This window comes from Excalfactoria chinensis, chromosome Z, assembly GCF_039878825.1.
Source record: "Excalfactoria chinensis isolate bCotChi1 chromosome Z, bCotChi1.hap2, whole genome shotgun sequence".
Classification (NCBI taxonomy): domain Eukaryota; kingdom Metazoa; phylum Chordata; class Aves; order Galliformes; family Phasianidae; genus Excalfactoria; species Excalfactoria chinensis.
In genome coordinates this window covers 53,053,732-53,077,107 of record NC_092857.1, presented here as the reverse complement: position 1 = coordinate 53,077,107, position 23,376 = coordinate 53,053,732, and the positions used below count along the sequence as shown (strand labels likewise).

The window sequence follows — 23,376 nt, the reverse complement described above, 5'->3', positions numbered from 1 at the left end:
CAGAATGTAAGGAGGCAGAGAGGACTAAATGGCTTCAAACAGAATCACAGACTTCACCCTACATCTTACCCCAAGGGAATGAGGTCCAACTCAGACACATTACTTATATCACAACAAATAAACAAAATAAAACTTTATTACTGCAAATATAGACAGAATGAAAAGGAGTGGTCAGAGGGACCTCCAAAAGCAACCAAAAAATAAACATACCTATTGAGGAAAATGCTACTAACATCATCATGACTGATAGGTGGCTTCTTTGAACTTGCAGCCATTCTTAAGGGCCTCAGAAAACAGTTCACAAGTACATAAAGTTGATGCACATATTCAGATTCAGCCTCAACCATGTTAAAAACTATCTGATTCCTTTTTCTCATACTTTCTGCATGGGGAGAACAAATGTAATCTTGGACAATAGTCTTCCATTTTCTTCTACATAACCAGCCTCGCATAAAGCTTTGAACCTAAAAAGGAACCAGGCAGAAAAACAGATGTGAAGAAAACTTTCATGACTATTTGTAAGTTCTTCTCTCAGGAAATAACCTGCTACACATAAAGCCTCTGTAAAGAAAATCTGTTGCCCTCTAAAACATTACTGATCTATAATTGTTCCATAACTGTTCTTTTAGGTATCTATTTTTAATATAAGTCCCACAAGCAATTGGTAATATTAATAATATTTGTTGCCCAAAAATTGTTTGAGAATACAACATGTACACATCAAGATTTTATTACAGTCCCAAAAGTTGACCTCTTTCTGTCAGCACAGTTCTCCCATACACGGGTTGTTTTAACTCCTTTTACCTATCCTTACACATTTCCCACTTTCTTACACCACCAATCATACTGTGCAACATTTTTGCATAAGGTATTTCAACACAGACTTCAATATCAGCATTGACATAATTCTGAAAAAGCCGTTAAGCTCAGTTTGGTTTCTTTTTCATACAGATAACACTTACTGTTTGTATCTAGAGCTACACACAGTGTTGAACGGCAGACACCTAAACCAGAAATACTATTACCCAGAAAAGGTAGGTTTGGGGCATTGTTACAATGATTCTCTATGCCACAAGAAAACCTACTTAAGCACAATATGCACTGAAGTTACAAGTGGATTAAACATCTACTTCCAGTCACAGAAAACTTCAGTTGCCATGACTTTGATGTGACAACCATTTGTCTTGAAAGAGAAATGGAAAATTTCACTGGTAACAGTTTATACTGAATAAACAGATTTTAAAAAGAAAAAGAAGAAAAACAAAAAAGAAGGGAAAAAAAAAAAAAAAAAAAAAAAAAAAAAAAAAAAAAAAAAAAGAGTCCTGACTGTCAAAACAACCAAGATGCAGAAAGCAGTGAATCAGGATCAGAACTCTCCTTGTACAAAAAGACAGTTCTGGCTTTATTACAATGAAATAGAATATTCACATAAGGGTACCAGCTCAGTATTGACCTTGACTGAGACTATCTGAAATGGTTAGTGAAACTAAATCCGTGCAGCAGAAAAATTACGTAATCTGAGAGACTGAGCACTGAGAAAATTTGGGTGACAGATACAGGACCACACCTTCAAGCATGATTTCCATTTATACTCATGTATTAGGACTTGTGGGAGCTATGTGTATTATTCTGGAGGCAGTTATATACAGCCTTAAGTAGCATTACCAGAAGCTTTGCATGTAAATACCATACAAACTGGGACAATTCTTCCTTTGCATTACGATCACTGCCCATATTGTCCTAAAAAGACCAACATCAAATAGACCAGAAGAAAAACTGAAATAATATAGCTCTCCAAATGTTCTGTGTTTGTATTCCATATTCAGTGACAGAATGAAAATTATTCTCTTATTTCTTTACAAACATTTTTACAAGCAAGGAATATAAACTCACTACGTGCTTGATTCTTACAGGAAGTGGCCTGTGACCTAATTTCAATCTTCACATGCAGCTGAATGAAATGTACAACCTTCTCTAATAAACTGAATATATACCAAGTAAAAACAAACACCTAAATAAGTAAGAAATACACTATGAGGTAAATACACCTTTGATATAATTTAAGTAGTTTGAGTAAGGGTCATGGCAAAAGATATCTTGTTAGTTGAGTGTGCTTAATTAAACAGCAACTGAAGACAAAACTAGTGGAAAACAGAACAAGACAGACTAGAAAAGAACATCTTCCCCATTCCATTCTTCTCAAACAGAGTACACTGAATGTTTACCTTTTTAATTTTTTTAATATCTGGATCCTCATCTTCCTGGTTGCCTTGATAAGGTCGCATTCTTTCTTTTGTTTTATTTAGAGCTATAATCTGACAAAAACAACCATTCATTAAATGATTTTTCAATGTAATGAAATTGTCATGGAACTAACAGAAAAATAATTTCCTTATCTTCTAAGGCTCTTCCAAAAGTTTGTTTAAGCTGCACATAATAACAAGCATATATTTGGTCACAAAGACATAAACACAGTTTTCACTAAACTTGAGAACTTGCTCCAGATGGAAAAAGAACCAGAAGAGAACTGGTTCTCCTCTCAAAATGAAGTGCACATTTAACACCTCCTCAGATCAAAACTGCAACAAAACTTCTAATACTCGGTGAAATATAGTAGTCTGGACCAAATAATATCATCAACAGTATTCGTAGGAGGAATATTATACATCAATTCATAACAATTACATAAATACTGAAATATTATAATGCACACAGGAAAATATTGCAGTGTATTGATTACTTGATGACTTTGTCACATACTTCAGATTTAAGTCTTTCAATTTCTGTGTCTTGATCTTCAAGCTGATGTCGAAGTTGATTGGCTGCAATCTTTTCAGTCTCTACAATTTGGACGAGATGAATGTATTTCTGCATCAATACTTCCCTTTCAATCAGAATATCTGAATAACTAGAAAGGAAAACAGTTAATTCAGTAAAAATAGCAAAAATGTTGTCTTTTATATCTCTTTCTGGGATATTGACAAAACATAAAAATGACAAGAAGGCAGAAAAAAACAAATCCTTGTTTGGCCTAATATATAATGAAAAGCCTGACTGCAAATCATCCAGAGCTACAAAATGTTCAATAAACTTTTCAGATATACAAGTGTACCAAATCTCCCCTGAGCAAGACAATTGTACTCGTCTTTTTCATAGCTTCTAATCCTCAGGTTTACCTCAAGAATTCTCTTCATCCAAATTCTTTAATTATTTTAAGGACTGCCTTTTCCTTCTGTTACCTGGGAACATATGCGTACACCATTTAGCTCCTCAGCTGAAATGCTTCTAACTGTCTGTCTTTACAGAAGAGCTTCCATCACAATCTTCAACACCATTATTTTGCTTTGCTGATACCTACTTCACTGTTTTATTCAAATAAGTTTATTTAATCTACTTACTAACAGGAATTGTGGTATCAGTCCTTTCTTACAACACTTAGCTGCCAAATCTACAGACATATACAGCCTATTTACCTAGGTCTCAAAGAGACTGTTCCCCTGAGAGTCGAGTAATTAACCACTCATCCTAACTGACTAGTGTTTGACACACTGGAGGGAGCGGATGCCATCCAGAGAAATCCTGACAGATTTAAGAGATGGGCTCTGTGTGAAGCTCATGAAGCTTCAACAAGCTTCAACAAGCAAAGTGCAAGGTTCTGCACATAGGTAAAAGCAACCTCAATCACAAGTTCCAGCTGGGCTATGAGCAGACTGGGAGCAGCACTGAGGAGAAGGACTTAGTGCCAGTGGATGAAAAACTGAGCATAAGCTGGCTGTGTGTGCTTGCACCCCAGAAAACCAAGTGAACCAAGTGTATTGTGGCCTGCATCAAAAGAAGGGAAAAAGCGGTGATCCTTCTTTGATAAGGCACAATCTAGCATTCAGCTTTGAGCCCCCCAAAAGAAGAAGGACTTGAACCTGTTGAAGCAGGTTCAGAGGAGCACCAGAAGTGTGACCAGAGGGCTGGAGGACCTCTCTTACAAAGAAAAGCTTGCAGAGGTTGGGGTTGCTCAGCCTGGAAAAGTGACCTCATTGCAGCATACCAGCACCTAAAGGGGCCTACAGGAAAGCTGAGGAGGGACTCCGGAGGTGTTCAAGGCTGGGCTGAATGAGTGCAATGTGAGGTGTCTTTGTCTGTGGCAGGGGGTTGGAACTGTAAGGTCCTTTCCTACTCAAGACCTTCTACAGATCTATGATTTATAAGACAAAGACCAAATTGTAAAAACATGGTGGAACTAAGGCCCAAACCTTTGTCAAAGGATATGTTATTATTTTATGATCAATAATCAATCACTGAAAATGCTGACTATCACATCTTCCCTACGGTCAAGTTAATACAGGATTTGATGGAAGGAATTTTTGAATTGCACATTTTTCCTTTAAACTTCTTTCTACTTGTTATAGAACAGCTACTATTAAATGCTGCTTTAAAAACGTAATAATGTGCATTCTCTCCAGTTAATCTTTTTTTTTCCCCCTACATATTTAAGGCTAATTCAATCAGTATAGTTGCAATTACATACTGGAGGGGTAAACTATTTAGTACAGCTATTAAATTATTTGCTTAACCTGGAAAGGAAACTTAGATTTAAAATAGTTAGCTATCATAAAGCAAAAGCTTTTCCTCCTTGAATGGATTATGAGAAGGATAAAAAGTGAATTCAATTCTATTGCATTTATTTTTTTATTTTAACTGCTGCAATAGTAAAGAGTAAATGGCCAGAGAAGGGCACAGAAGATCTCTTCTAAAGAGTAAAATATAATCCCTGAAAAAATGTGTAACAGAAGAGTACATATGTCTTTTGCGGAATAAACAATAATAAAATACGAGATTCAGTGCTTTACAGATGTTTGTTAATTATCTTCTTGGTTTACAAGAATTCAGCTTTTTTAGAAAACATAGTTCACAGAATCACAGAATTTTTCAGGTTGGAAAAGACCTAGAAGATCATCTAGTCCAACCATTACCAATACTTCCCAGCTAAACCATATTCCTCAACGCAACATCCAAATGTTTCTTGAACACTCCCATGGTCGGTGACTCTACCACCTCCCTGGGCAGTGCATTCCAATGCCTGACTACCCTTTCCGAGAAGAAATACTTCCTAATGTCCAGCCTGAACCTCCCCTGTCGCAGCTTGAAACCATCCCCTCTAGTTCTATCACTGTCTACACGAGAGAAAAGGCCAACCCCCAGCTCACCACAACTTCCCTTCAGGAAGTTATAGTTAAGGAAGTATAGTTAAGGACTAGTGGGTTTGACTGCCTAAAATGCCAGTCTCAGCATTTTATGATAGAAATAGATAGATACGATAGTTTCAGATAAAAAACAAACACTTCCTTCACTCCCATAATTTGTAGTGCAAAGTTAGTTAGAACTGCCTATGCAACTACAGTAACTTCAAATGGGCTAGCCATTTTCCTTCTCAAATCTGCATTTGCTCTGGGAAGTGAAAATTACAGAATTTTGGAATAAACTTCACTTATATCCAACAACACTTTTCTCTGCATTTCTCATCCATCTCTACATTTCAGAGTTAGATATAACACTCATCAAGTATCATCTCTGGAGCCTTCAAAAACAGCATGGTTTCAATAATGAATCAGCAGGCTTTTAATTGATTACATATGTACACATATGTCCGTAAATAAAGAAAATGATTCCGAAGTCTTCAACTGTCAAAAGAAGATGAAAAATTCGTAAAACAGCACATAAACAGTCTGGATCTAGTTCTCTTATTTAGGTACTGCTTGAAAGAAAAAAAAAAAAAAAAAAAAAAAAACACAACAAAACAACAAGAACAAAAAAAAACCTGTTGTGAACCACAGTTTTCTATAGAGTGATATTTATTGAGAGAAGTAATTCTCTCTTATAATGGTAAGTAGCAAGACTTGGAAAACAGAGCTACTTGAGAGGTGTCTTCTTTTTAGGAACTCCCTTTCCTGGCAGCTGATAAAGGTTTCAGTACACTGGCTGTACAAAAGCTACATAAGCAGCCAAAAGCACTATACAGTGAACCCTGACAGAAATACTTATGGCTGCATCAAATCACGCTAAAAACCTGAAATGCAAAATGCAACCTCATCAGTTCTTTCTGAAAAGCAGGCAAGATGGCTTTGGAGGTGCAGCATGCAAAAGAAATTGCATGTACATCTGCCCCTATGAACTACTTTCAAGCAGTCCTGGACTCCTCATTGAAGGATAAACAGCTTCCAGACAGGCTTTGAAATTTACTGTCATGTTAGCAGACACATTATGGATGGTAAATGTTACAACAGAACCTATGTAATCTATCCCTATGACTGCAATTAGTGTGGCTTGCAAGACAACTCGTACATGAGTACTGCTGACCTTTAATGACCTTCTGATGATATAAGATTTCAAAGACAACCAATGGCTTTGAGAATTTATAGGGCTGTGGCTTACTGGAAGATACAAAATGAGCTTTCAGCTACACATGGACAATTGTTAAGAAAGGCTGTAAAAGTAGCATCTGTTAACTTTTGGTCATGCAAGTGGGAAATGGCATTTGGACTATGAATGACTACAGTAGTCAGGATGGAGAGGGTGGCATAGCAGAGTGTGTGACATACCCAGAAACATGGTCAGTCTGCATCCCAAATGGCTCATTATTTTTAGTACAAGACCCTTCAAATTGAGATACAAAAATAAAAACTGGAATATAAACTCTTAAAAAGGTAGACCCAACAGCCACTGAAAGCTTTGTGCATCCAAGCCATGGAGTTTGGGAATGGCTTTCTTTTGGACAGTGGGTACGCTGGAGGGCAATGCTACCCTCTCGTGGGACAATGAGACAATCCTGAAAACACATTTCATTAATCAATGCATTATCCATCAAATTCCAAAATACGGGACCCACTACAACTCATACTAAAAAGGAAGCTGTTTCAGTTGTCCTAGCTCTCCTTTATCCAGGAAAATCTGACTAAATGAATTAATCTGTAACAAAATCAAATGGAGAGGTACATTTCCCCATTAGGCAAAAACAGGTCCAAATTCAACAGCAGCTATGAAGAACAGACCAAATACAAGGGGAACAGACACTCCTCATTGTGTGAGCTAAGGACTCAATGAGCTCCTGGAAACTTGCATCTAATATCTCTTGGAGAGTGGGGACTGGTGGAAATGCAAATATTTACTTGGAAAACAACTACCACACCAATCTCCTGGACAGTCATGATAATAATAAATAAGGACTGCCTCTGGAGTTTTGTGTCTATCTTATGTGCAGTGTGCTGATGTGGAAATGTCAGAACAGGGAAACACAACAGGAACCTATCTGCCAAGATGGAGAAGTCCCCTTAATGGGCTAAAAAAGTGGCTTGCAGCAGAACCAAGATGCCTGCTCCAGGAACACAGCCCTCCTTGGGGAGAAGACAGACTTCTAAGTGTGCAAGGAGTATAGGTGATGCCATCCTCTCTGGTTCTATGTCTAAGAGTAGGAATGTTAGGGTGTGTGATTACAGACTAATTTTAACAAATGCAAATAACCTGAGAAAACACGGCTGAGAGGGAAATTGATCCAGGTTTATAAATACCTGAGGTGTGGGGGCCATAGGGGCAAGGCTGGTCTCTTTTCTGTAGTGCGTGGGGACAGGACTAGGGGAAATGGGCTGAAACTTCAGCATAGGAAGTTCCGCACGAATGTGCTCAAGAACTTCTTTATAGTGATGGTGACGGAGCACTGGAACAGGCTGCCCAGGGAGGTTGTGGAGTCTCCTTCTCTGGAGATATTCAAGACCCGCCTGGACCTGTGCGACCTGGTGTAGGGAACCTGCTTTGGCAGGGGGGTTGGACTCGGTGATCTCTAGAGGTCCCTTCCAACCCCTACAATTCTGTGATTCTGTAAGCAGATAAATGAGCCCCTTGGCCTGGCTACTTCCACAGCTACTGCAGGAGACAAGACCAATCAGCCCATAAAAGGTCATTCTCTACAGGAATGGCCAAAAGCACAGGCAGGGAACACCAGTGACCCAGTCAAGAAAAAAGCTGCCAGCTCCTGCCACCAGCAGGAGTCACCAGCCTCATCAGTAATGTTTGTGGCTGTGCCCTACCCCTGATCAGCACAGTATGCTCTATCTTCTTAGTAAACAGTTTCTAACCCTTTGCCTGAGTGAGAGGATTCTGCATGTGTTCATGGAGCTTTAAGCACCAGCAGCAGGGACAACAGGCAGTAGGACCCTGCACATCTGCAGTTTCAAGAGAGCAGGAGGAGTGTGTGGATATGGTGCGGGTGTGCATATTCAGGGTGTGATCACCAGTGAGTGTCAAGTCTGACTAGCCAGTGGGTCAGATTAGCCCTCTGGAAGCCAAGTATTGATGAGTCTGCAAGACTGGAATCATCAGAGAGTCATTGAGATGGCCTGTGGAGGTCACAGGAGACCCAGTTCAGTTACTAGGAAGACTATAATGAATCTGAATGTATGAATTCTGGAAATGAGCTTACTCACAAGCTAGTTATCAGCTAGGCTGAGTTTGTAAGGCCAGATACAAGAGACCCTCACCCCTAAGTGAGGGGGACTGAAGGGACTGAAGGGACCGAAGGGACAAAAGGCCAGCAGCTGGAGAGGGATTGAGGGGCTTTGAGTCATGCTTCCAGTTGCCAGCAAAGGAGGACCGAGGATCCAGGGCCAGTTCCTGGGCAGATCGCATGTCTAGGCTATTTATTGAAGGGTTCTATATTGTATATACATGTGTCCTTCTGAAAGTATGCTTTCAACCTAATCAGTGAGGAGGGGGAACAGGATAAGGAATGTCTGTGCCTGCAAGAGTGCTGAACGTTTGTCAGTGCTGATCTGTGTGGCCAGCTAGGTTTGCATCTGTGTTCATGTGTGTTGAGGACACATGTTCAGGCTCACTTCTGATTCATTCTTGGTAGAGGGACAAAGGCAGCCTCCCCTCAGATCTGGTATTGCTTGTCCTTTTGTTCTGTGGATTTAGCCAGACATTATTTGAGTGGCAGATTTTAGATTACTTTTCTTACATTTTGAGCATTACTAAAATCCTTTCAGACTCATTCCCGGCCAAATGGAAAGTACAAAATCACGGTTGTTATTGCCTTTCCAGCATTAAGGCATTAGCAGCAAAGGAACTTGCTCTGAGCTTCCAGGCAGCTTCAAGCTAGCACACTGAGCTTACAAGTGGCTGCAAAATCCTATGTAAAATACATCCTGCATTAGCAAGCAAAGTGTGCCAACAAGACTGAGAAGTGAGTCTTTTCTTTGAGGACTGTGGATAGAAAGGTGTATCATATGGTCTAAACAGCAACCTAGCTGGAAGAAACATTCCACTCCTCTCCCCCACATAGCTTTTCCAACCAAGTGCTTCCCATTCCTTTGTGTGGTGAACACAGGTGTATTGTGTGGATGTGTAGTAAACAGACTCAGAGAACTGAGATAGATTAAAACTCTGCTGGCAAAAAATATGCAAAACATGATTGTTTCTAGTGCAAATCAGTTTCCCAATTAAGTTCACGCTTGTGGCAGCATGAGGGAAGGACTGGCAAAGGTGTGGGAAAGAACAGCTAACTTAAGAAAATGACAGCTCCTTCCAGCAGCAGTGTAGGCTTGTACAGGTCTAAAGCATATGTGAAACTGCAGCCTGGGGTACTTAATTTAAGACCTTCAAATAAGCTAGAGTAGAAATTTGATGAGTACTTCAGACATTAAAAAAAAAAAAAAAAAAAAAAAAAAAAAGATTTCAGCTAAGTGAAAAAAAAAAATTAAAATCGAAGAAAGAAAAGAAGGTAAAAGAAAAAAACATCAGTCTGAGTCCACTGACAGAGAAACACATTTTCAAAAGGGGACAAGTTCTCAAACAAAAGCCCAAGACAGAAGCAGTCATGGACAGAGGAGCCAGTGTTTGCCAAGAATAAATCCTACAGTCCAGAAATGTAACTACAAAAAAGTAAAGCTTTCTCTGCCACTCTGAATATTACTAAAAAGTCAAAACAGAGAGAACTGAAACAAAATGAAAGGAGATGAAAAGTAGGTATGAACACAGAGCTCACAGTGAACTGAGTCCCAGTAGAATATACTGAATTGCATATGCCACTGTAAGATCATAAACCATCCATTCTCAGATGAGGAGGAGGTACTGTGGAAGGGAAAATAAGCACTGCAGCATCTAGCTGCAGCACACAAAAGCACATCAGCTCTCAAAGACTGTACAGTACTCCCCAAATGATAAGCAGCAGCAACTCACCATAGCAAAATCTTCCAAGAAACAAGGAACATGTTTATGCCACCACAACAAGTAATGTTTTAATTAATAATTTGCACGCAGACAAAATACCTAATTCTCAAAGAGGGTTAGAGTGTGTATGGGGATGGAAAGGCTTATTTTTTTCAACTGCATGCTTGTAACTTGTAAATTAGATAAAACATGGAACAGACTCTGATGACTGCCAACATGCATTTTGCAAAACGTCAGGGCAAGCAGTCAAAAAAAATCACATTTTGTATGCATCAATTAAAAAAAACACAACAACCAAACAACAAGGAAACAGCAAAAGAAAAGCAACTCACTCCAAACCTGTTTTGTCTCAACAAAAACAGAAATTATCATAGCTACTGATGACAAAGGGACTCTCCAGAAAGTAAATGAATATTTCTATCATATTCACACAAAAGAAGGTATTACAGGCCTTAAACTTAAGGGAAGGGGAGATGTCCTTAACATCTCTTCAATTTTTTTTACCTAAGATATCTAAGATACTGAAAAAAGTATCTTCAAAAGACTTCACAAACCGTCATTTAGCAATTCAAAACAAAACTGTGAGAGAAGGGTCAGAAATGTCTTATGCTAGTCTCAGACAAACAGTAACACTTGAGCAGTTGCTACGGTTTGTCCCCATATGTCAAAAACATAAGACAAACTCAAACAAAGAAGTCTACACTGGTGACACAGGGAAAAAATAATTCCTGAGACAACATTGTTTGGCAAGGAAAATCTTAGGTAATAGCCTAAAACTATTCCTTTTCACTTTTCTCTGTCTTTGGTAAAAGACCTGGTAAAAGACCAATGCTTAGATAAGTAGATGTTAATCCACAAGTGTTTTTTGCTAGGCACAACATAAAGTAAATAAAAGCAATTTGCACTCAAGCAGGATAGCATTAGAATAACGATGCAACAATAGTACTGTCTCAAGCTGTGTGTTGAGCAGCTAAATTTCGACATAATTTTTGTCACTTATTGGTATTCTGTCAAAATAAGAATACTATAACATGAAAAGCAATGTTCAGGTCCTTGGAAAGCCTTGCCAAGAAATATCAAACCTATACAGAAAAGAACATTCGAAAATCCCTCAGGTGACACAGGACCCTGAGAATAACCCTCATAGTCCATGTCCATAGTTTCAAGTTATTATAGCTGTCACTTCAGACAATAGGTGCAAGCAACAATTCAAGACTACCTTCTTATAAAAAAGTTTGTCTATGTTTTCATTTGTGTGTTATTTAAGGTTGGTTTAGTATTTTGCTTACTGTTGCCCTGTAAATTCATGTGGGATGTGTTTACTGGATCTTCCAGTAAGAAATTTTAATGCAGTGTTGTGAAGCTCTTCTTGCATATGTGCCCATTACACCAGGCAACAAGCTAGAAGAAAATGCTCAGAATAGGGAACACTCTGTAGGATCCTGCTTACCCTGAATGCCCTTAACCAGAAAGCAAAAAAATTCCATCTCCTTTCTTCATTTCTTTTTTTATCATAAATCACAACAGAAATTGACCTAAAATCAATAACAAGTTGAACAGTTCTCCTTAATAACACAGGTGGTATGGGAAGAAACTTTGAAACCTGATAGCTTCTCAGTTCTTGAAATGTGTTGTACAGTGACAGGGCTAGCGTGCAAAATCTGGCTCATCTAGTACCACAGCCCAGCCGGTGCTCCAAGAAAGAGTGAAACCTGTTCAGTTAGCAGCATTTTCTTAGCAGCAATGCTAAGAAAATGTTAAAGGCATTAACAAAGGCAGTAGGTGTCTAGAGGACATAAGGGCTAGAGATTCAGGGACTAATTTCAGAAGGTCTAAATTAAACACTGCTACCTGGTGTTGTTCATTTTTACATATAAAGCACAATCACTTTTGTTTACATGGCTTACGTTGTAAGCAGCTCAGAAACTGTCTCCTTCCTCAAAGTGTTACCATGGTAGAGTAGTTAGCTGAGGTTAGTTTATAAGAGGAGAGGCTGGAGAAAGTGCGTTTCAGCAGACATTTCCCTCTGCAACCTGTTTCTCAAACCTTCTGCTAACTTTCAATTATACCATAAAATTTCATCTGGAATACAATCCCTTTCAAATTATAAAATATGGCTTTGTAAGCATGAACTGAAGAAAGCATTTATTTTTAAAGCATATCTCTAAATTGCAAGTAATACACATCTAACACATTGTAAAATGTATTTCTATTTTAGAAGGTGAATTTAGACTTTCAAATTATTGTCAGTAAGACAGAGGTGAGGATTAATGACCAAGTTTCATACCTAGCCTGATGAATAGCTTCCACCCATTCATCTCCATCACCTTCATCCTCACAACGGAGCTCCAGTGGCTTCTGCCCTTCATGGCCAAATAGAACGGTAAAGTAATACTGCAAATTAGAATGAGAAAAAATATATATATTTAGAAACTCTTAAGTATAAAAGGTACTGTCATGGTTTTGCAATTTTGTAATTTTGCTATCAGTATTCCACATCATAACATCATGATAAAGCATGTATAATTTTGACAAATGTGCTGCTCACAAAAGAAGACTGAATGTCCCAGGGAACACCACGGTCAGTCATATGACAAGGACTCTATATAATCTCACTTCAGTGCTGGACTCACTCTCTTGGATCCTGACAGCCATGGGGGAGTGTGTGGGAGCGTTCCAGCCGTTTCGCCTAGAGTTACAGTAGGCCTCTCGGTTTCGGGACTCACTCTCTCTTATTTTACTTGATTCGTTAGCCTTAATTCCAATTATATTGTATTATATTCTGTTATATTGTGTTATTCTGTATTCCGATATAGTATTTAGTAAAATAGTGTGCCTCCTTAGATTGTTGCTGCTGTATTTATTTTCCTTTTCCCTTTTTCCCTTTTCTTTCTGGGCCAGCGGCCTGCAGGCCAACTGCCCCCCTGTCATGGGTGCAGGTAGATTTTAGGTTAACCTACAACAGGTACATAACAAATTTTAAACTCAGCCCAAACCGTTGCCAACCTGTGATGATATGTTTTATGCTATTAGTCATAAAACATTGTTTGAAGTTGAAGCTGTAACATATTCCCGTGTGGATCAAGGTAATAGCTTTCATGATTACTTACTGTAAGATATCATTCTTAAGATCTCACATACAAGGCAACAGAATATAACTCCTTTAGAAGCTTCTACAGTCGAATACAATACTGTAACTGTAGTAGAGTATCTTTAGTTTTTTTTTTCTGGCATTTTTTTCAGCTAACGTTTTTCTTATATGCCACCATAGGATAGCAAGTCTGGTGATGCCACCACTTCATCACAAGAATGTGCACGTGGCGTACAAAACTTCGTCATTGCTCCAGAAGAACAAGAAAAGTGTCTCTTTATATTTTTCACACTCCAAAAGCTTTTTGTTTTTCCTTTTTTTTGAGAAGCCTCAGCCATAATTACATAACTACAGCATATTTTGTGTTCAGAAGAAAATTCTCCTCACAGAAGAAGTGTCATATTTTTTTGATTGCCTTTGCACATGGAGGATTTTGCCCATGGTATGTTCTGTGGAATGCACAATCTCAGGGAAATTTTTCCTCCTTTCAGAATGTAGTAATACGAATAATATCAATAGCTAGCAGAACCTGAGAATATCATCACCAATTTCAAAACTCATTTCACAAGGTTACTTGCAGTCTGGTATCAAAAAGCATTTCTGCAATTTAGATGAAAATAAGTGAGAAAATATTCCAACTAAACACACACCTTTAACTTCCATAGGTGGCTTGACTGCAGCCATTAGATAGTCAGATGTTTCACAGGCAGATTTACCTGTGTTGGATCTGACCGCACACAGAGCCATCCAGCTGTTAGGGTATGTGATTCTGGAGATCTCAGATCATTCAGTTGTCTTTATTATCTAAAATTTTTCAGTTCTTTTTCCACCATCATCCCCATTAATAGAAAACTGACTGTAACCACATGGTAGCAATTATTTTCTGAGTTCTAACAGCAAATTCCAAGCTCACACCAGTTAGCATTTGAGGCATGTAATTTGCTTTCTTCCAGCACTCCATTAGCCATGGTATACAGCAGTAAGTAACCTGAAGTGATGTCAACAAACATTCTGCTTTCCTTGTCAAACCCACAGTTCAGCTGAAAATACCTCTCTGAGACAAGCACAATGCTGGAGATCCAGCAAATATAAACCACTTCAGAGTTAACAGCCATTTCCAGGGCAGGAGGAACACAGACACAAAAAGAAACAGAGGGGTGAAATTTTACCTACAGAGAAGTGTCCACAGATATTTATAATCAACATTTATAATGAGTTTTGCCCATATAAAAAGAGAGAGGGTTTCATCCATTCACTGAGCCCTTCTGAAACATCTGGCAGCCTGCTGTGCAAGCACAGTGCATGTATGGCATGTACAGAGCCCAGAATGAATTGTATTCACTACTGGCACAATGGCTCGGTGCACACCTGTGCTTGTATTTAGGTTTGTGCCTAGGGGCCTCACATTTACAAAACCCAGCTGTTTCTGTACTTCTGAGTACAATTCCACGTTTAACTTCATTCTAGGTAATGTGAGCACATAAAATGGCATTCCACAAAGAGAAATCTATTTCCCTGTGCATTGCATTATTTACTAAAAATTGTGAAATGCATACAAAACGCCTTTCATACAGAAGATCACAAGCACTGTGGGATTAACAGCAAGCAGTCAAAACAAGCAAGGCAAGGCAAAATAAGCAGAAACACTCACATTTAACAGGCTACATAAAGAAAGTTTGGGCCCAGATCAGATAGGTTTCTGAAAGAAAACTACTCTCATTCACAGTCAAGAACCAATAAATTGTTCAAAGGACAACCCTGCTAACTTGTGAGTTTCCCAGTGATGCGTATTATTTAAATCTGAACACTTTGAAACTAAATAAAATGATGATATCCATAAGATTTTCCATATCAGTAACTTTCATGGTAATGCAGCGCAGTTGAATACAACCTACAAGGTGGAAAAAAGTGCAGCACGATTACATACAAATGTACTTTGTTTATAGACTGGAACAGTCTTTCTTTTAAAGTATATTTAAAGATAAATCACACCAATCAGTGCTGTGTTTTATGTAACAAGTTATTTGTGATTCACAAAGCTGCTAACTGACATATGTAGTAAGAACAGATACAAGTATAGACAAGCACGGGACTTAATCCCACTATGTTCAAATTAAAGGAAAAAATGGCACAGCAGTTCTCCCTACCCCTTCTTTAAAAGTCATCTAATTCCAACGTCATTTGACCAAGATTTGCAATGATCTCATGTCACAGAATTTAGACTTAGAGATGTGCAGTTATTATGGTGACAGGCATGATCTAAAGGTATTTCATTAGACCAGGAAAATGCACAAATACAAAGTAAAGTGGGCTACTGCCAAAGGACTGGACTTGATGAAAACAAAAACTAAATTATAAAAGGCATTTGTTTCCATAAGCTGCTTTAAAAAAATCACCTACCTGCTCCTTCACACGTATGTGTAGTACTGCACTCCAACATGAGTGTCAATTATCACTTGACTTAGCCTGAAGTCAGCTCTACAGTGAGTAGAGTGCAAAGTATCATAACATACCTCCAAGGAGAATCTCTACATCATCCTTGAATTCTAACTCCTCTCTTAACATTCCTCACGCAGCAAATATCTTTCCGCAAAAAAATGATGGTATCACTGATGCTTCACTGTATTTTCAGCACTTTTCTGTATATATCCAGTAGTTTCCTGATGTGATGACAGTAAATACACACTACAGGACACATTAACACCAACTACCAGTATCATCATTTATTAAGTCTGTTGGACTAGCAACTACGCATTTATGTTTCAAAACAAACCCGTGGTTTGGTTGGACTTCTTTACTGTTTATTCTAAAAGTCTTCAGCTTTGTAGAAGATAAAATGAATACTGAGCATTTTGATAAAAAGCATACATATCCATTTCATTTTAAGGTGTTTTTTCAGTATTCACATTCACACTAGTGAAATATAAGCCTTCATCTTAATACAATCATATTTGGACAGGGAAGTTCTCGAAAACACAGCCTGAGTAAATGAGGTTAAGTTATTACTAGTTGCATAAATTTGAAGGTGCTGTCTTGCCTGACCATGAAGGAAAGAAAAACAGGAGCAAGATGCATCAAGAAGATTACTGTGCATCACTGCTCTAGCTTGTACCTACCACTAATCAGAGTTCCTTACTGTGGTGAGAAGGGAAGATTATGCAGTGAGATGATTAGTACTTCTGCTTAGAGAAGTGATCAGGACAAGAACAAGATGGAAAGTACTTCACCAGAGCATTTAGTGCCACTTATTATTATGCTGAAGTCTCCACTGAGTGTAATACATATATATAACTTATAAAATCCCAGATAATAACTGCATTCGAGATGAGACAGCAAAAGATTTAATGTTCCCCTTCCTAAAGGGAAAAACAAGCTTTATTCTGGGAAGGGGGGGAATCAAAGAAAAACAAAAAATATGCACTGCATAAACACCACTTTTGCGGCATACTAGGGTCAATTTTCCATCAATACAAACACCCTTAAGACTAAATTTCTCAGCAACAGTATGCTGTTTCCCTTGTGACTGACACGAGCATTTGCTGTTTATGAAGTGAGAGTCACACAAAGACACAGCACTCCCAATAAACAGGGATGGTCCCACAGCTCACTCTTCTCTCCAGATTCCCACATGGAATCTTGCAAAGGACATCTCTGCTTTGTCACCTGGTAGCTCATCACCACGCTTTTATCATCTGTTTTCTCCTTTCCATCCCCTACTACTGTAGGAATCCAAAAAGTCTTTTCTGTTAGTAAATTACTGCTGATGCTCACAAAGGAAGCAACAATTCCAAGTTACTGAAGGATGAGAGAACCAAGAACAAGCTCTTATCTTCCCACAGATGTGCCATGACATGTCCCAGACTGAAAAGCTACTTCCACAGATAATAATGCTCCTTGACATCTCCCACTACAAGCTCCTGTGTCCAGCTCCTTGAAGATTCTGGTCAGCTTTCAGTGCCTGGATAGAAAAATTCATACAGGATAAAGGATACGTGAACTTTTGGTACCTTATCCTTTCATTAGCATGGTACAAAAAACATTTAAATTATGTTTTAAGGACTCCAAGGTGACTACCAAATTTTTTACTATTGTGGGCTTGTAAATGATTCCAGTATGGCAATACTTGCCTATGCACTGCTTCTCCCTAAACTTTCCTTATTAAACAAAACTGTTCTCTCCATAATATACTATTTTTAGAACTTGAGTGTGGAATGACCTAATGCTATTTCCTGACTGGCAAATGAATTACTGTGCAGTTCTGTTCACATCATTCAAGCCAGAACCTTGATAAGAATCTAAAAAGAAAATTCCAGCCAACATTTTGAAGAGAATGGTAATAATAAATGCAAAACAGCTGGGAAACGTTAGTCTGTGCGTGAAGATTACCATCAAAAATTAGGAGCCTTAACAAAAGCCTGTCTCCAGTGTGAGACATGAGGAAGCTAAATCATTTGCTGTATCCTTCTGGATTACATTCAATACCCAGTTAATAATGGCATGTTAAAAATCATTTGACTGTAAAAAAGGTAGAAGAGGCAACTAACTGAGACTGAATGAGACAGATCAGAACTATTTCTCATTCCTGACTACCAAGGGCATTTTCATTTCAGGATCTGGAAATCTGTATGCCATCTGAAGCAGTAGGAAATTACTGGGCAGAGGAGGACAATCACTGCAGTGATCTAAGATTCTTCAACAATCCTTGAAAGAAAAGCAGAAAGCTGCACTCTAAATCAAAGCAGCATGTACTATTCAAGGACAAACTAACTCATAAAGTTACTGATATCTTCTACTGTCAGTATTATACCCGGACTCCCAAATATAAAAACAGCACGTGCATTTTCTTTTTCTTAAATCCTGTGGTAAGTGGGGGAAGGGAAAGAAGTCTTTTTGGAACAAGTCAGTACGCCTAAAAAGGAATGAGTACAGAAGGAGGAGGGTATGGAGGTGAGGAAGACAGTGGGTTGGATCAGAAGAAGTGGGAAGGACGCTTTTTTCCTTTAAGTCAGAAGAAAGCAAATGCCAGAGCTGGGTTTTTCTCCATCATAATCTGCTGTGGCACTAACACTGGCAAGAAATCTGTAGCTCATTGTTAAATTATCATGAAAATCAACTAAGAGTAAAAAGGATTAAAGTTACTATCTTTTTTTAGAAGTTTCCCGGGATATCTACAAACCCCACAGTGCACATCATTTTTGTACCACATCAACTACTAAAAGCTATAATGAGAACAGAATTCATGGATAATCTAATTAATATGATGTACTTGGGAAAATCTGGTATCAGAGATATAAAACAATGTCATCACCTCTATGCCATCAGAGTTCTTCGATGGGGTCAAGTAGCATTTGGATTACGATGACAAAATTTCCAGAATGCTTTTGACAGATTTTAAGAGACTTACAGGGGCATTTCCTTTCACAAATAAAATGAAAGAAAAAAAAAAAAAAGAAATCTAATCAAAACCTAGGAAAGAATTTGAATATTGGACCATCTGTCAGTTCTTACAATGGAACAAGGTCACCAAAGGACTTCCTTAGAGAACCGCTCTGAGAACTGGAACAACAGATTACAAAGGATGACAAAGTTTGTTAATTACTCCAGATAGTAATGACAAGAAACATTGTGAGGAACTGCAGACTCGACACGCCTGAGTTACTGGACAATAAACTGGCAAGTTAAGTTTGTTGTACACAATGTAAAGTGACATACATGAGGGAATACATTCCAAGCTTCACATGTGAAAAAAGTGGGCTCTGTGCTTGGCATCACCACTCAGGGGTAAGAATGTGGGGTAATGACAAATACTGCCATAAGAACACCAGCGCAGTGTCAGCAGCTGCCAGAAAAAGCAGATGAGAATGGTAGGGATGATTAGTAAAGGACCGTAACAGAGGAGACAAGACTACTAGGCCATAAAACATCTTGAGTAATGCGAGTAGTTACACACATCTTTAGTCCTCACTGTTGGACACATTGCTTTCTATATTTTAAAGAAACAAATTGGAAATGTGCAAAACTGGTGGGGAGCCACTGCAACATTTTAACTTCTATGTTTCTTTGTGATCCCACAGTTTTGCTGAAGAAGATTAGAGATTAAGGGTTTCTTAATGTTGCTTCATCACACCTAGTAGATAGAAAACTGGTACAGAACCAGGACAAGAGGGGGAAAAAAAAACTTCTGAAAGTAAATAAGAAAGAGGCCTAATAAACTGCTTACCTGTAACAACAAATATATGCCAAATATAAGAATATGGTGAGCTGCTAGATAAAGAACAGGATAAAAGGTATTTTTTTTTTTAATACTATCTTCTGCACAGAGGAGATTCAGAGATAGGCTGTGGTACCTATCCAATTTTTTGGTTAAACACCAGCCAAATATAAACAGCAACCCTACAAAAGACAAGTTATTTTATGGTGCCTTCTCTCTTTAACTAACATTGGATTAATCAAGTTATAAACTGCAGCATAAAATCTATTCTGGCCTGTGTCACTTAATCACATTTCTGAGCTATTCTGCAAATAACGTCTCAGCCAAAAGCAACATCAATGTATTTAAGCAAGCAATCAACAGTTTTGGATGTAGAGAGCATCCAAAACTTATATACATACTATGTATATAAGTCTACCCTCTTTTATTCACTCTTTCTATATTGAAAATAAATAAATAAATAAAAATACCATACCCAACTTGCATGTAAAACAAACAAAACAAAACAAAAAAAGGGAATACACAATGGTCACTGAAGACCATAGTCTTGCAAACACATTAACTTGAATTAAAATGATGCCAAATGATAATGGTTATGGCATTTGTTTTCATGGATGAGAGAATCAGGCTAATATGGCCCCATCTGCTGAATTTTCAGTGCAGACCGTTTGTACTTCAGCAACACATCATCAACAGGGAAAAACTCTGCCACACAAAAGGAGACTTCAGCATGTAAAGACTGTTACTGATAGAACACATAAAGCACAGCTAAATTATTCACTAATAATAAACAGAATATGGTTACCATCTTCTCAGACTTTATTTGATGCTGTCCAGTGGGAATTTCCTGTCAGAAAGCACAGGCTGGTTACCTGGTAAGGCTATGCATTACCTAGCAGCAGAACATCTTTCCTCCCCATGCAACAGTCATTTCTCTGCTGCTGCCATCCCTAGGGCCTGGCATAGAACAGAGAGAAGGTTTATAATGAAGGACTGGAATTCAGGACAGTCAGGTTAAACATCTCATTTTGTTGGGAAATCTGTGTATAACACAGGTCTCCTTCAGGCCTTTTGGCAACAAACATGGGACTTGCAATCAATATCAATGTGCTTGTTTCTGGCAAAGCAATCTACAAAGCATCTCACCTCAGTTTTTAGGGAGCTGAAAGGCTGCATCATGATGCTACCATATTCACTAGTAAACATTCACAGCATTCCTGGAACAGCTGCCTTCCTCCTTATCCTTAGCTTCTCCTCCCACATGCAGGGTCTCATGGGACTGACACTGATATGCCTCTACATCTAACGTTTGGGGGTTGCTGTACCCTGACAATATTTCTATAAAAACAAATATCTATATGGTGAAAACTGTATTCTGTACACAGCAAACAAATAAAATCTGCCTAAAACCAAGAGATGGGCAGAATTTGTTTTCTTATCTCTTGTTTTTAGTATTCTTCTGCTTCCCACTGCATTTCATGACCCCCCCTCCCCTAGGATTCTCACCCTTCCAAGCACTGCAAAAAGGAAGCATTACTCGGGTCTGCCAATCTCACTCAACAATTAAATCTCTAAATTTTAGCTACCATGTTAACACGCATTGCTTCTTGTCTTCAGTTTCTTCGTAATGTATTCCTTATATTTCCTTGTAAAAGGAAAACATCACTTGCTTTGATGGAGTTCCTTTCACTTATAGTTCAAGACATGTTCAGTACATGTACATTCAACCCACCTGTATCTGAGCAGAAGCCTACGATGAAACCATAATCACCTGCACTACTAATGCAAGGAACAGAAAAGGAGCAAAGCCCTACCATGTAATCTAGCATGGAACAGCAGCGTAAGCAGAAAACTGCACCGTTCAGATTGATAAAGAAAGGACAGATGGGAGAAACGGGTAGAAGGAGACATTACAGAACACTACAGTCAGTGACAGTTTTATACCTATTTCAGGAATTAAGACTTTTTGAGTTACTTTTTTGTTTGTTTGTTTCATTCCTAGCAAGCCTAATCTTTCTCCATGTACTGACAGCCAGCTTCTGCTTGTCCAACAAACCCAAGAGCCCGTCATCCAACTTTCTTCTCTAAACGCTGATAATGATACAGAGCTGTTTCAGACAAATTCAGCTTTAAATTACCCCCCTTTTTGTTTTGCTCCACAACATTAATCCCAGTATTTTAATTAGCAGATAAGATTTTAAAGGCCAGAAGGGACATTTATAGTCTTCTAGTGAGAACTCTTGGGTAATACAGGCCAGAAAAATCTCACCAGACTGTTCCTGCATCAAAGAGGCTCGCAGTGAGCCACAGAACCTCCTCAATCAACGCTAACATAACGAACAATGGAAAATCCACCTAAGTTCTTGTTTGACTGCTCTAGATGTCAAATTACACTTACTACAAAACATGCCTCTTACTTTAAACGACAAATGAACAGCTAAATAACAAAACTACTAATAAGCCTTGGTTTTAAATATTGTGCCCAAAGAGAGTGTATTGACAAGAGTGAAACCTGGGGTTCTCAGCAAACTTACACTCAAAACAAAAAACCACACACATAAAAATGTACATATACAAGGTCATGCACCTAAACAATTTTTACACAGTGAGATATTTTGAAGTATGAATTTCTAATAAGAGGATTAATTGGCAGTTACATTGTGAATATACACAAACACAGGGCTTGTCAATTTTAAAGCCCTCTACAGATAGTAACTAATCTTCTAACTCCTCTACAAGGTAAGAATTATGGTGCTTATTTGAGACATAACGATATGTGCAAAGATGCCCAAATATAGTCTACTGTGAAAGAATTCAACTCAAGATTGCTATAAACAGAGCTTTTCTCCACAAAGTGAGCCAACATATGATAAGGAAGCAAGAATCAGAAGTCAGCTCATCCTTGACCTTGTTACATCTCTGTTATATATAATCATTTCTATATATAAACAGCTTTAGGAAAAACAAACACTCAAAATTTCAAACAGCTGCAGTGTACTGTGAGTTGAGGAGCAAGACTGGTATAATCCACCCTCCAGAATGAGAAACTGCCAAAGCTCTAATAGAATATAAAAAGACCACTGTTAACAGCCATGTATAATGTTTTTAAAAGTGGCTATCAAACCCAAATGACTTTATGACACAGAAAAATGTCTTTTTGGAAACACCAAGCTGTAACTGATAGCTTCACCATGGTTCAATGATTCTGTAGTTCAGAAGTTCAGGGCTGAAGCTAGCAAAAAAATTGTGGAAGACAGAATCTTTTTTTAAGTAAGAAGAGGCTATTGCAAAATGAGAACACTACTGCCTAGACAGCCATACATTTGCTTATACTGCATCAAGAGGAGCACTGGCTATTCCAAACTCAGCATACCGAGGAACTGTGGACATGAATTCTGCGACCTAACTTCAGTCCACATAAAAACAAATTCTTCATTATGTTCCTACTCCTTGACCTCATTCCTGAAGACTCTAAGTAAAGTAGTAGCACTTCTCTCCTTAGAGAAAACTAAAGCTAGGGCTATAGATGAGCATGGAGATTCAGGACCACCATGGCAATGGTTTGGACCTGATTGTCTCAGCATGACCTCAGCACAAGGTGCATGGTCACACACGGCTCAAGCTGTTTTCCTAGTCCCTAGACACCGGGATGAATTCTGTCAGAACAGACAGAACCACCTGGATCAGATTTCTGTGACAGGTCTGTACACACTCTTACAGTTGATATCCTTGTCAGTTCTCCAATTTTTCATCAATGACAAAAAAAAAAATAAATTCCGGTGCAGTTTACTTTTCTGAAGCAACAATAAAGATGATTCAGTCTATTCCATAAGACAGTCTTTTACTAATCTCAGTAGCA

The 23,376-nt window shown here is 38.4% G+C and overlaps 1 protein-coding gene across 2 annotated transcripts in view; it reads right to left on the bottom strand.

Moving 5' to 3' along the window:
* Window positions 1-23,376, bottom strand: part of RASGRF2 (Ras protein specific guanine nucleotide releasing factor 2) — a 119,698-nt gene that overhangs the window by 70,623 nt on the left and 25,699 nt on the right. For both annotated transcript variants that reach the window (XM_072359131.1, XM_072359132.1), the window contains exons 2-5: window positions 12,503-12,609; window positions 2,761-2,908; window positions 2,226-2,315; window positions 211-464 (exon numbers count right to left, since the gene is read on the bottom strand). In XM_072359131.1, the coding sequence (XP_072215232.1) occupies window positions 211-464; window positions 2,226-2,315; window positions 2,761-2,908; window positions 12,503-12,609 (599 nt within the window). The remainder of the gene's footprint in view (window positions 1-210; window positions 465-2,225; window positions 2,316-2,760; window positions 2,909-12,502; window positions 12,610-23,376) is intronic.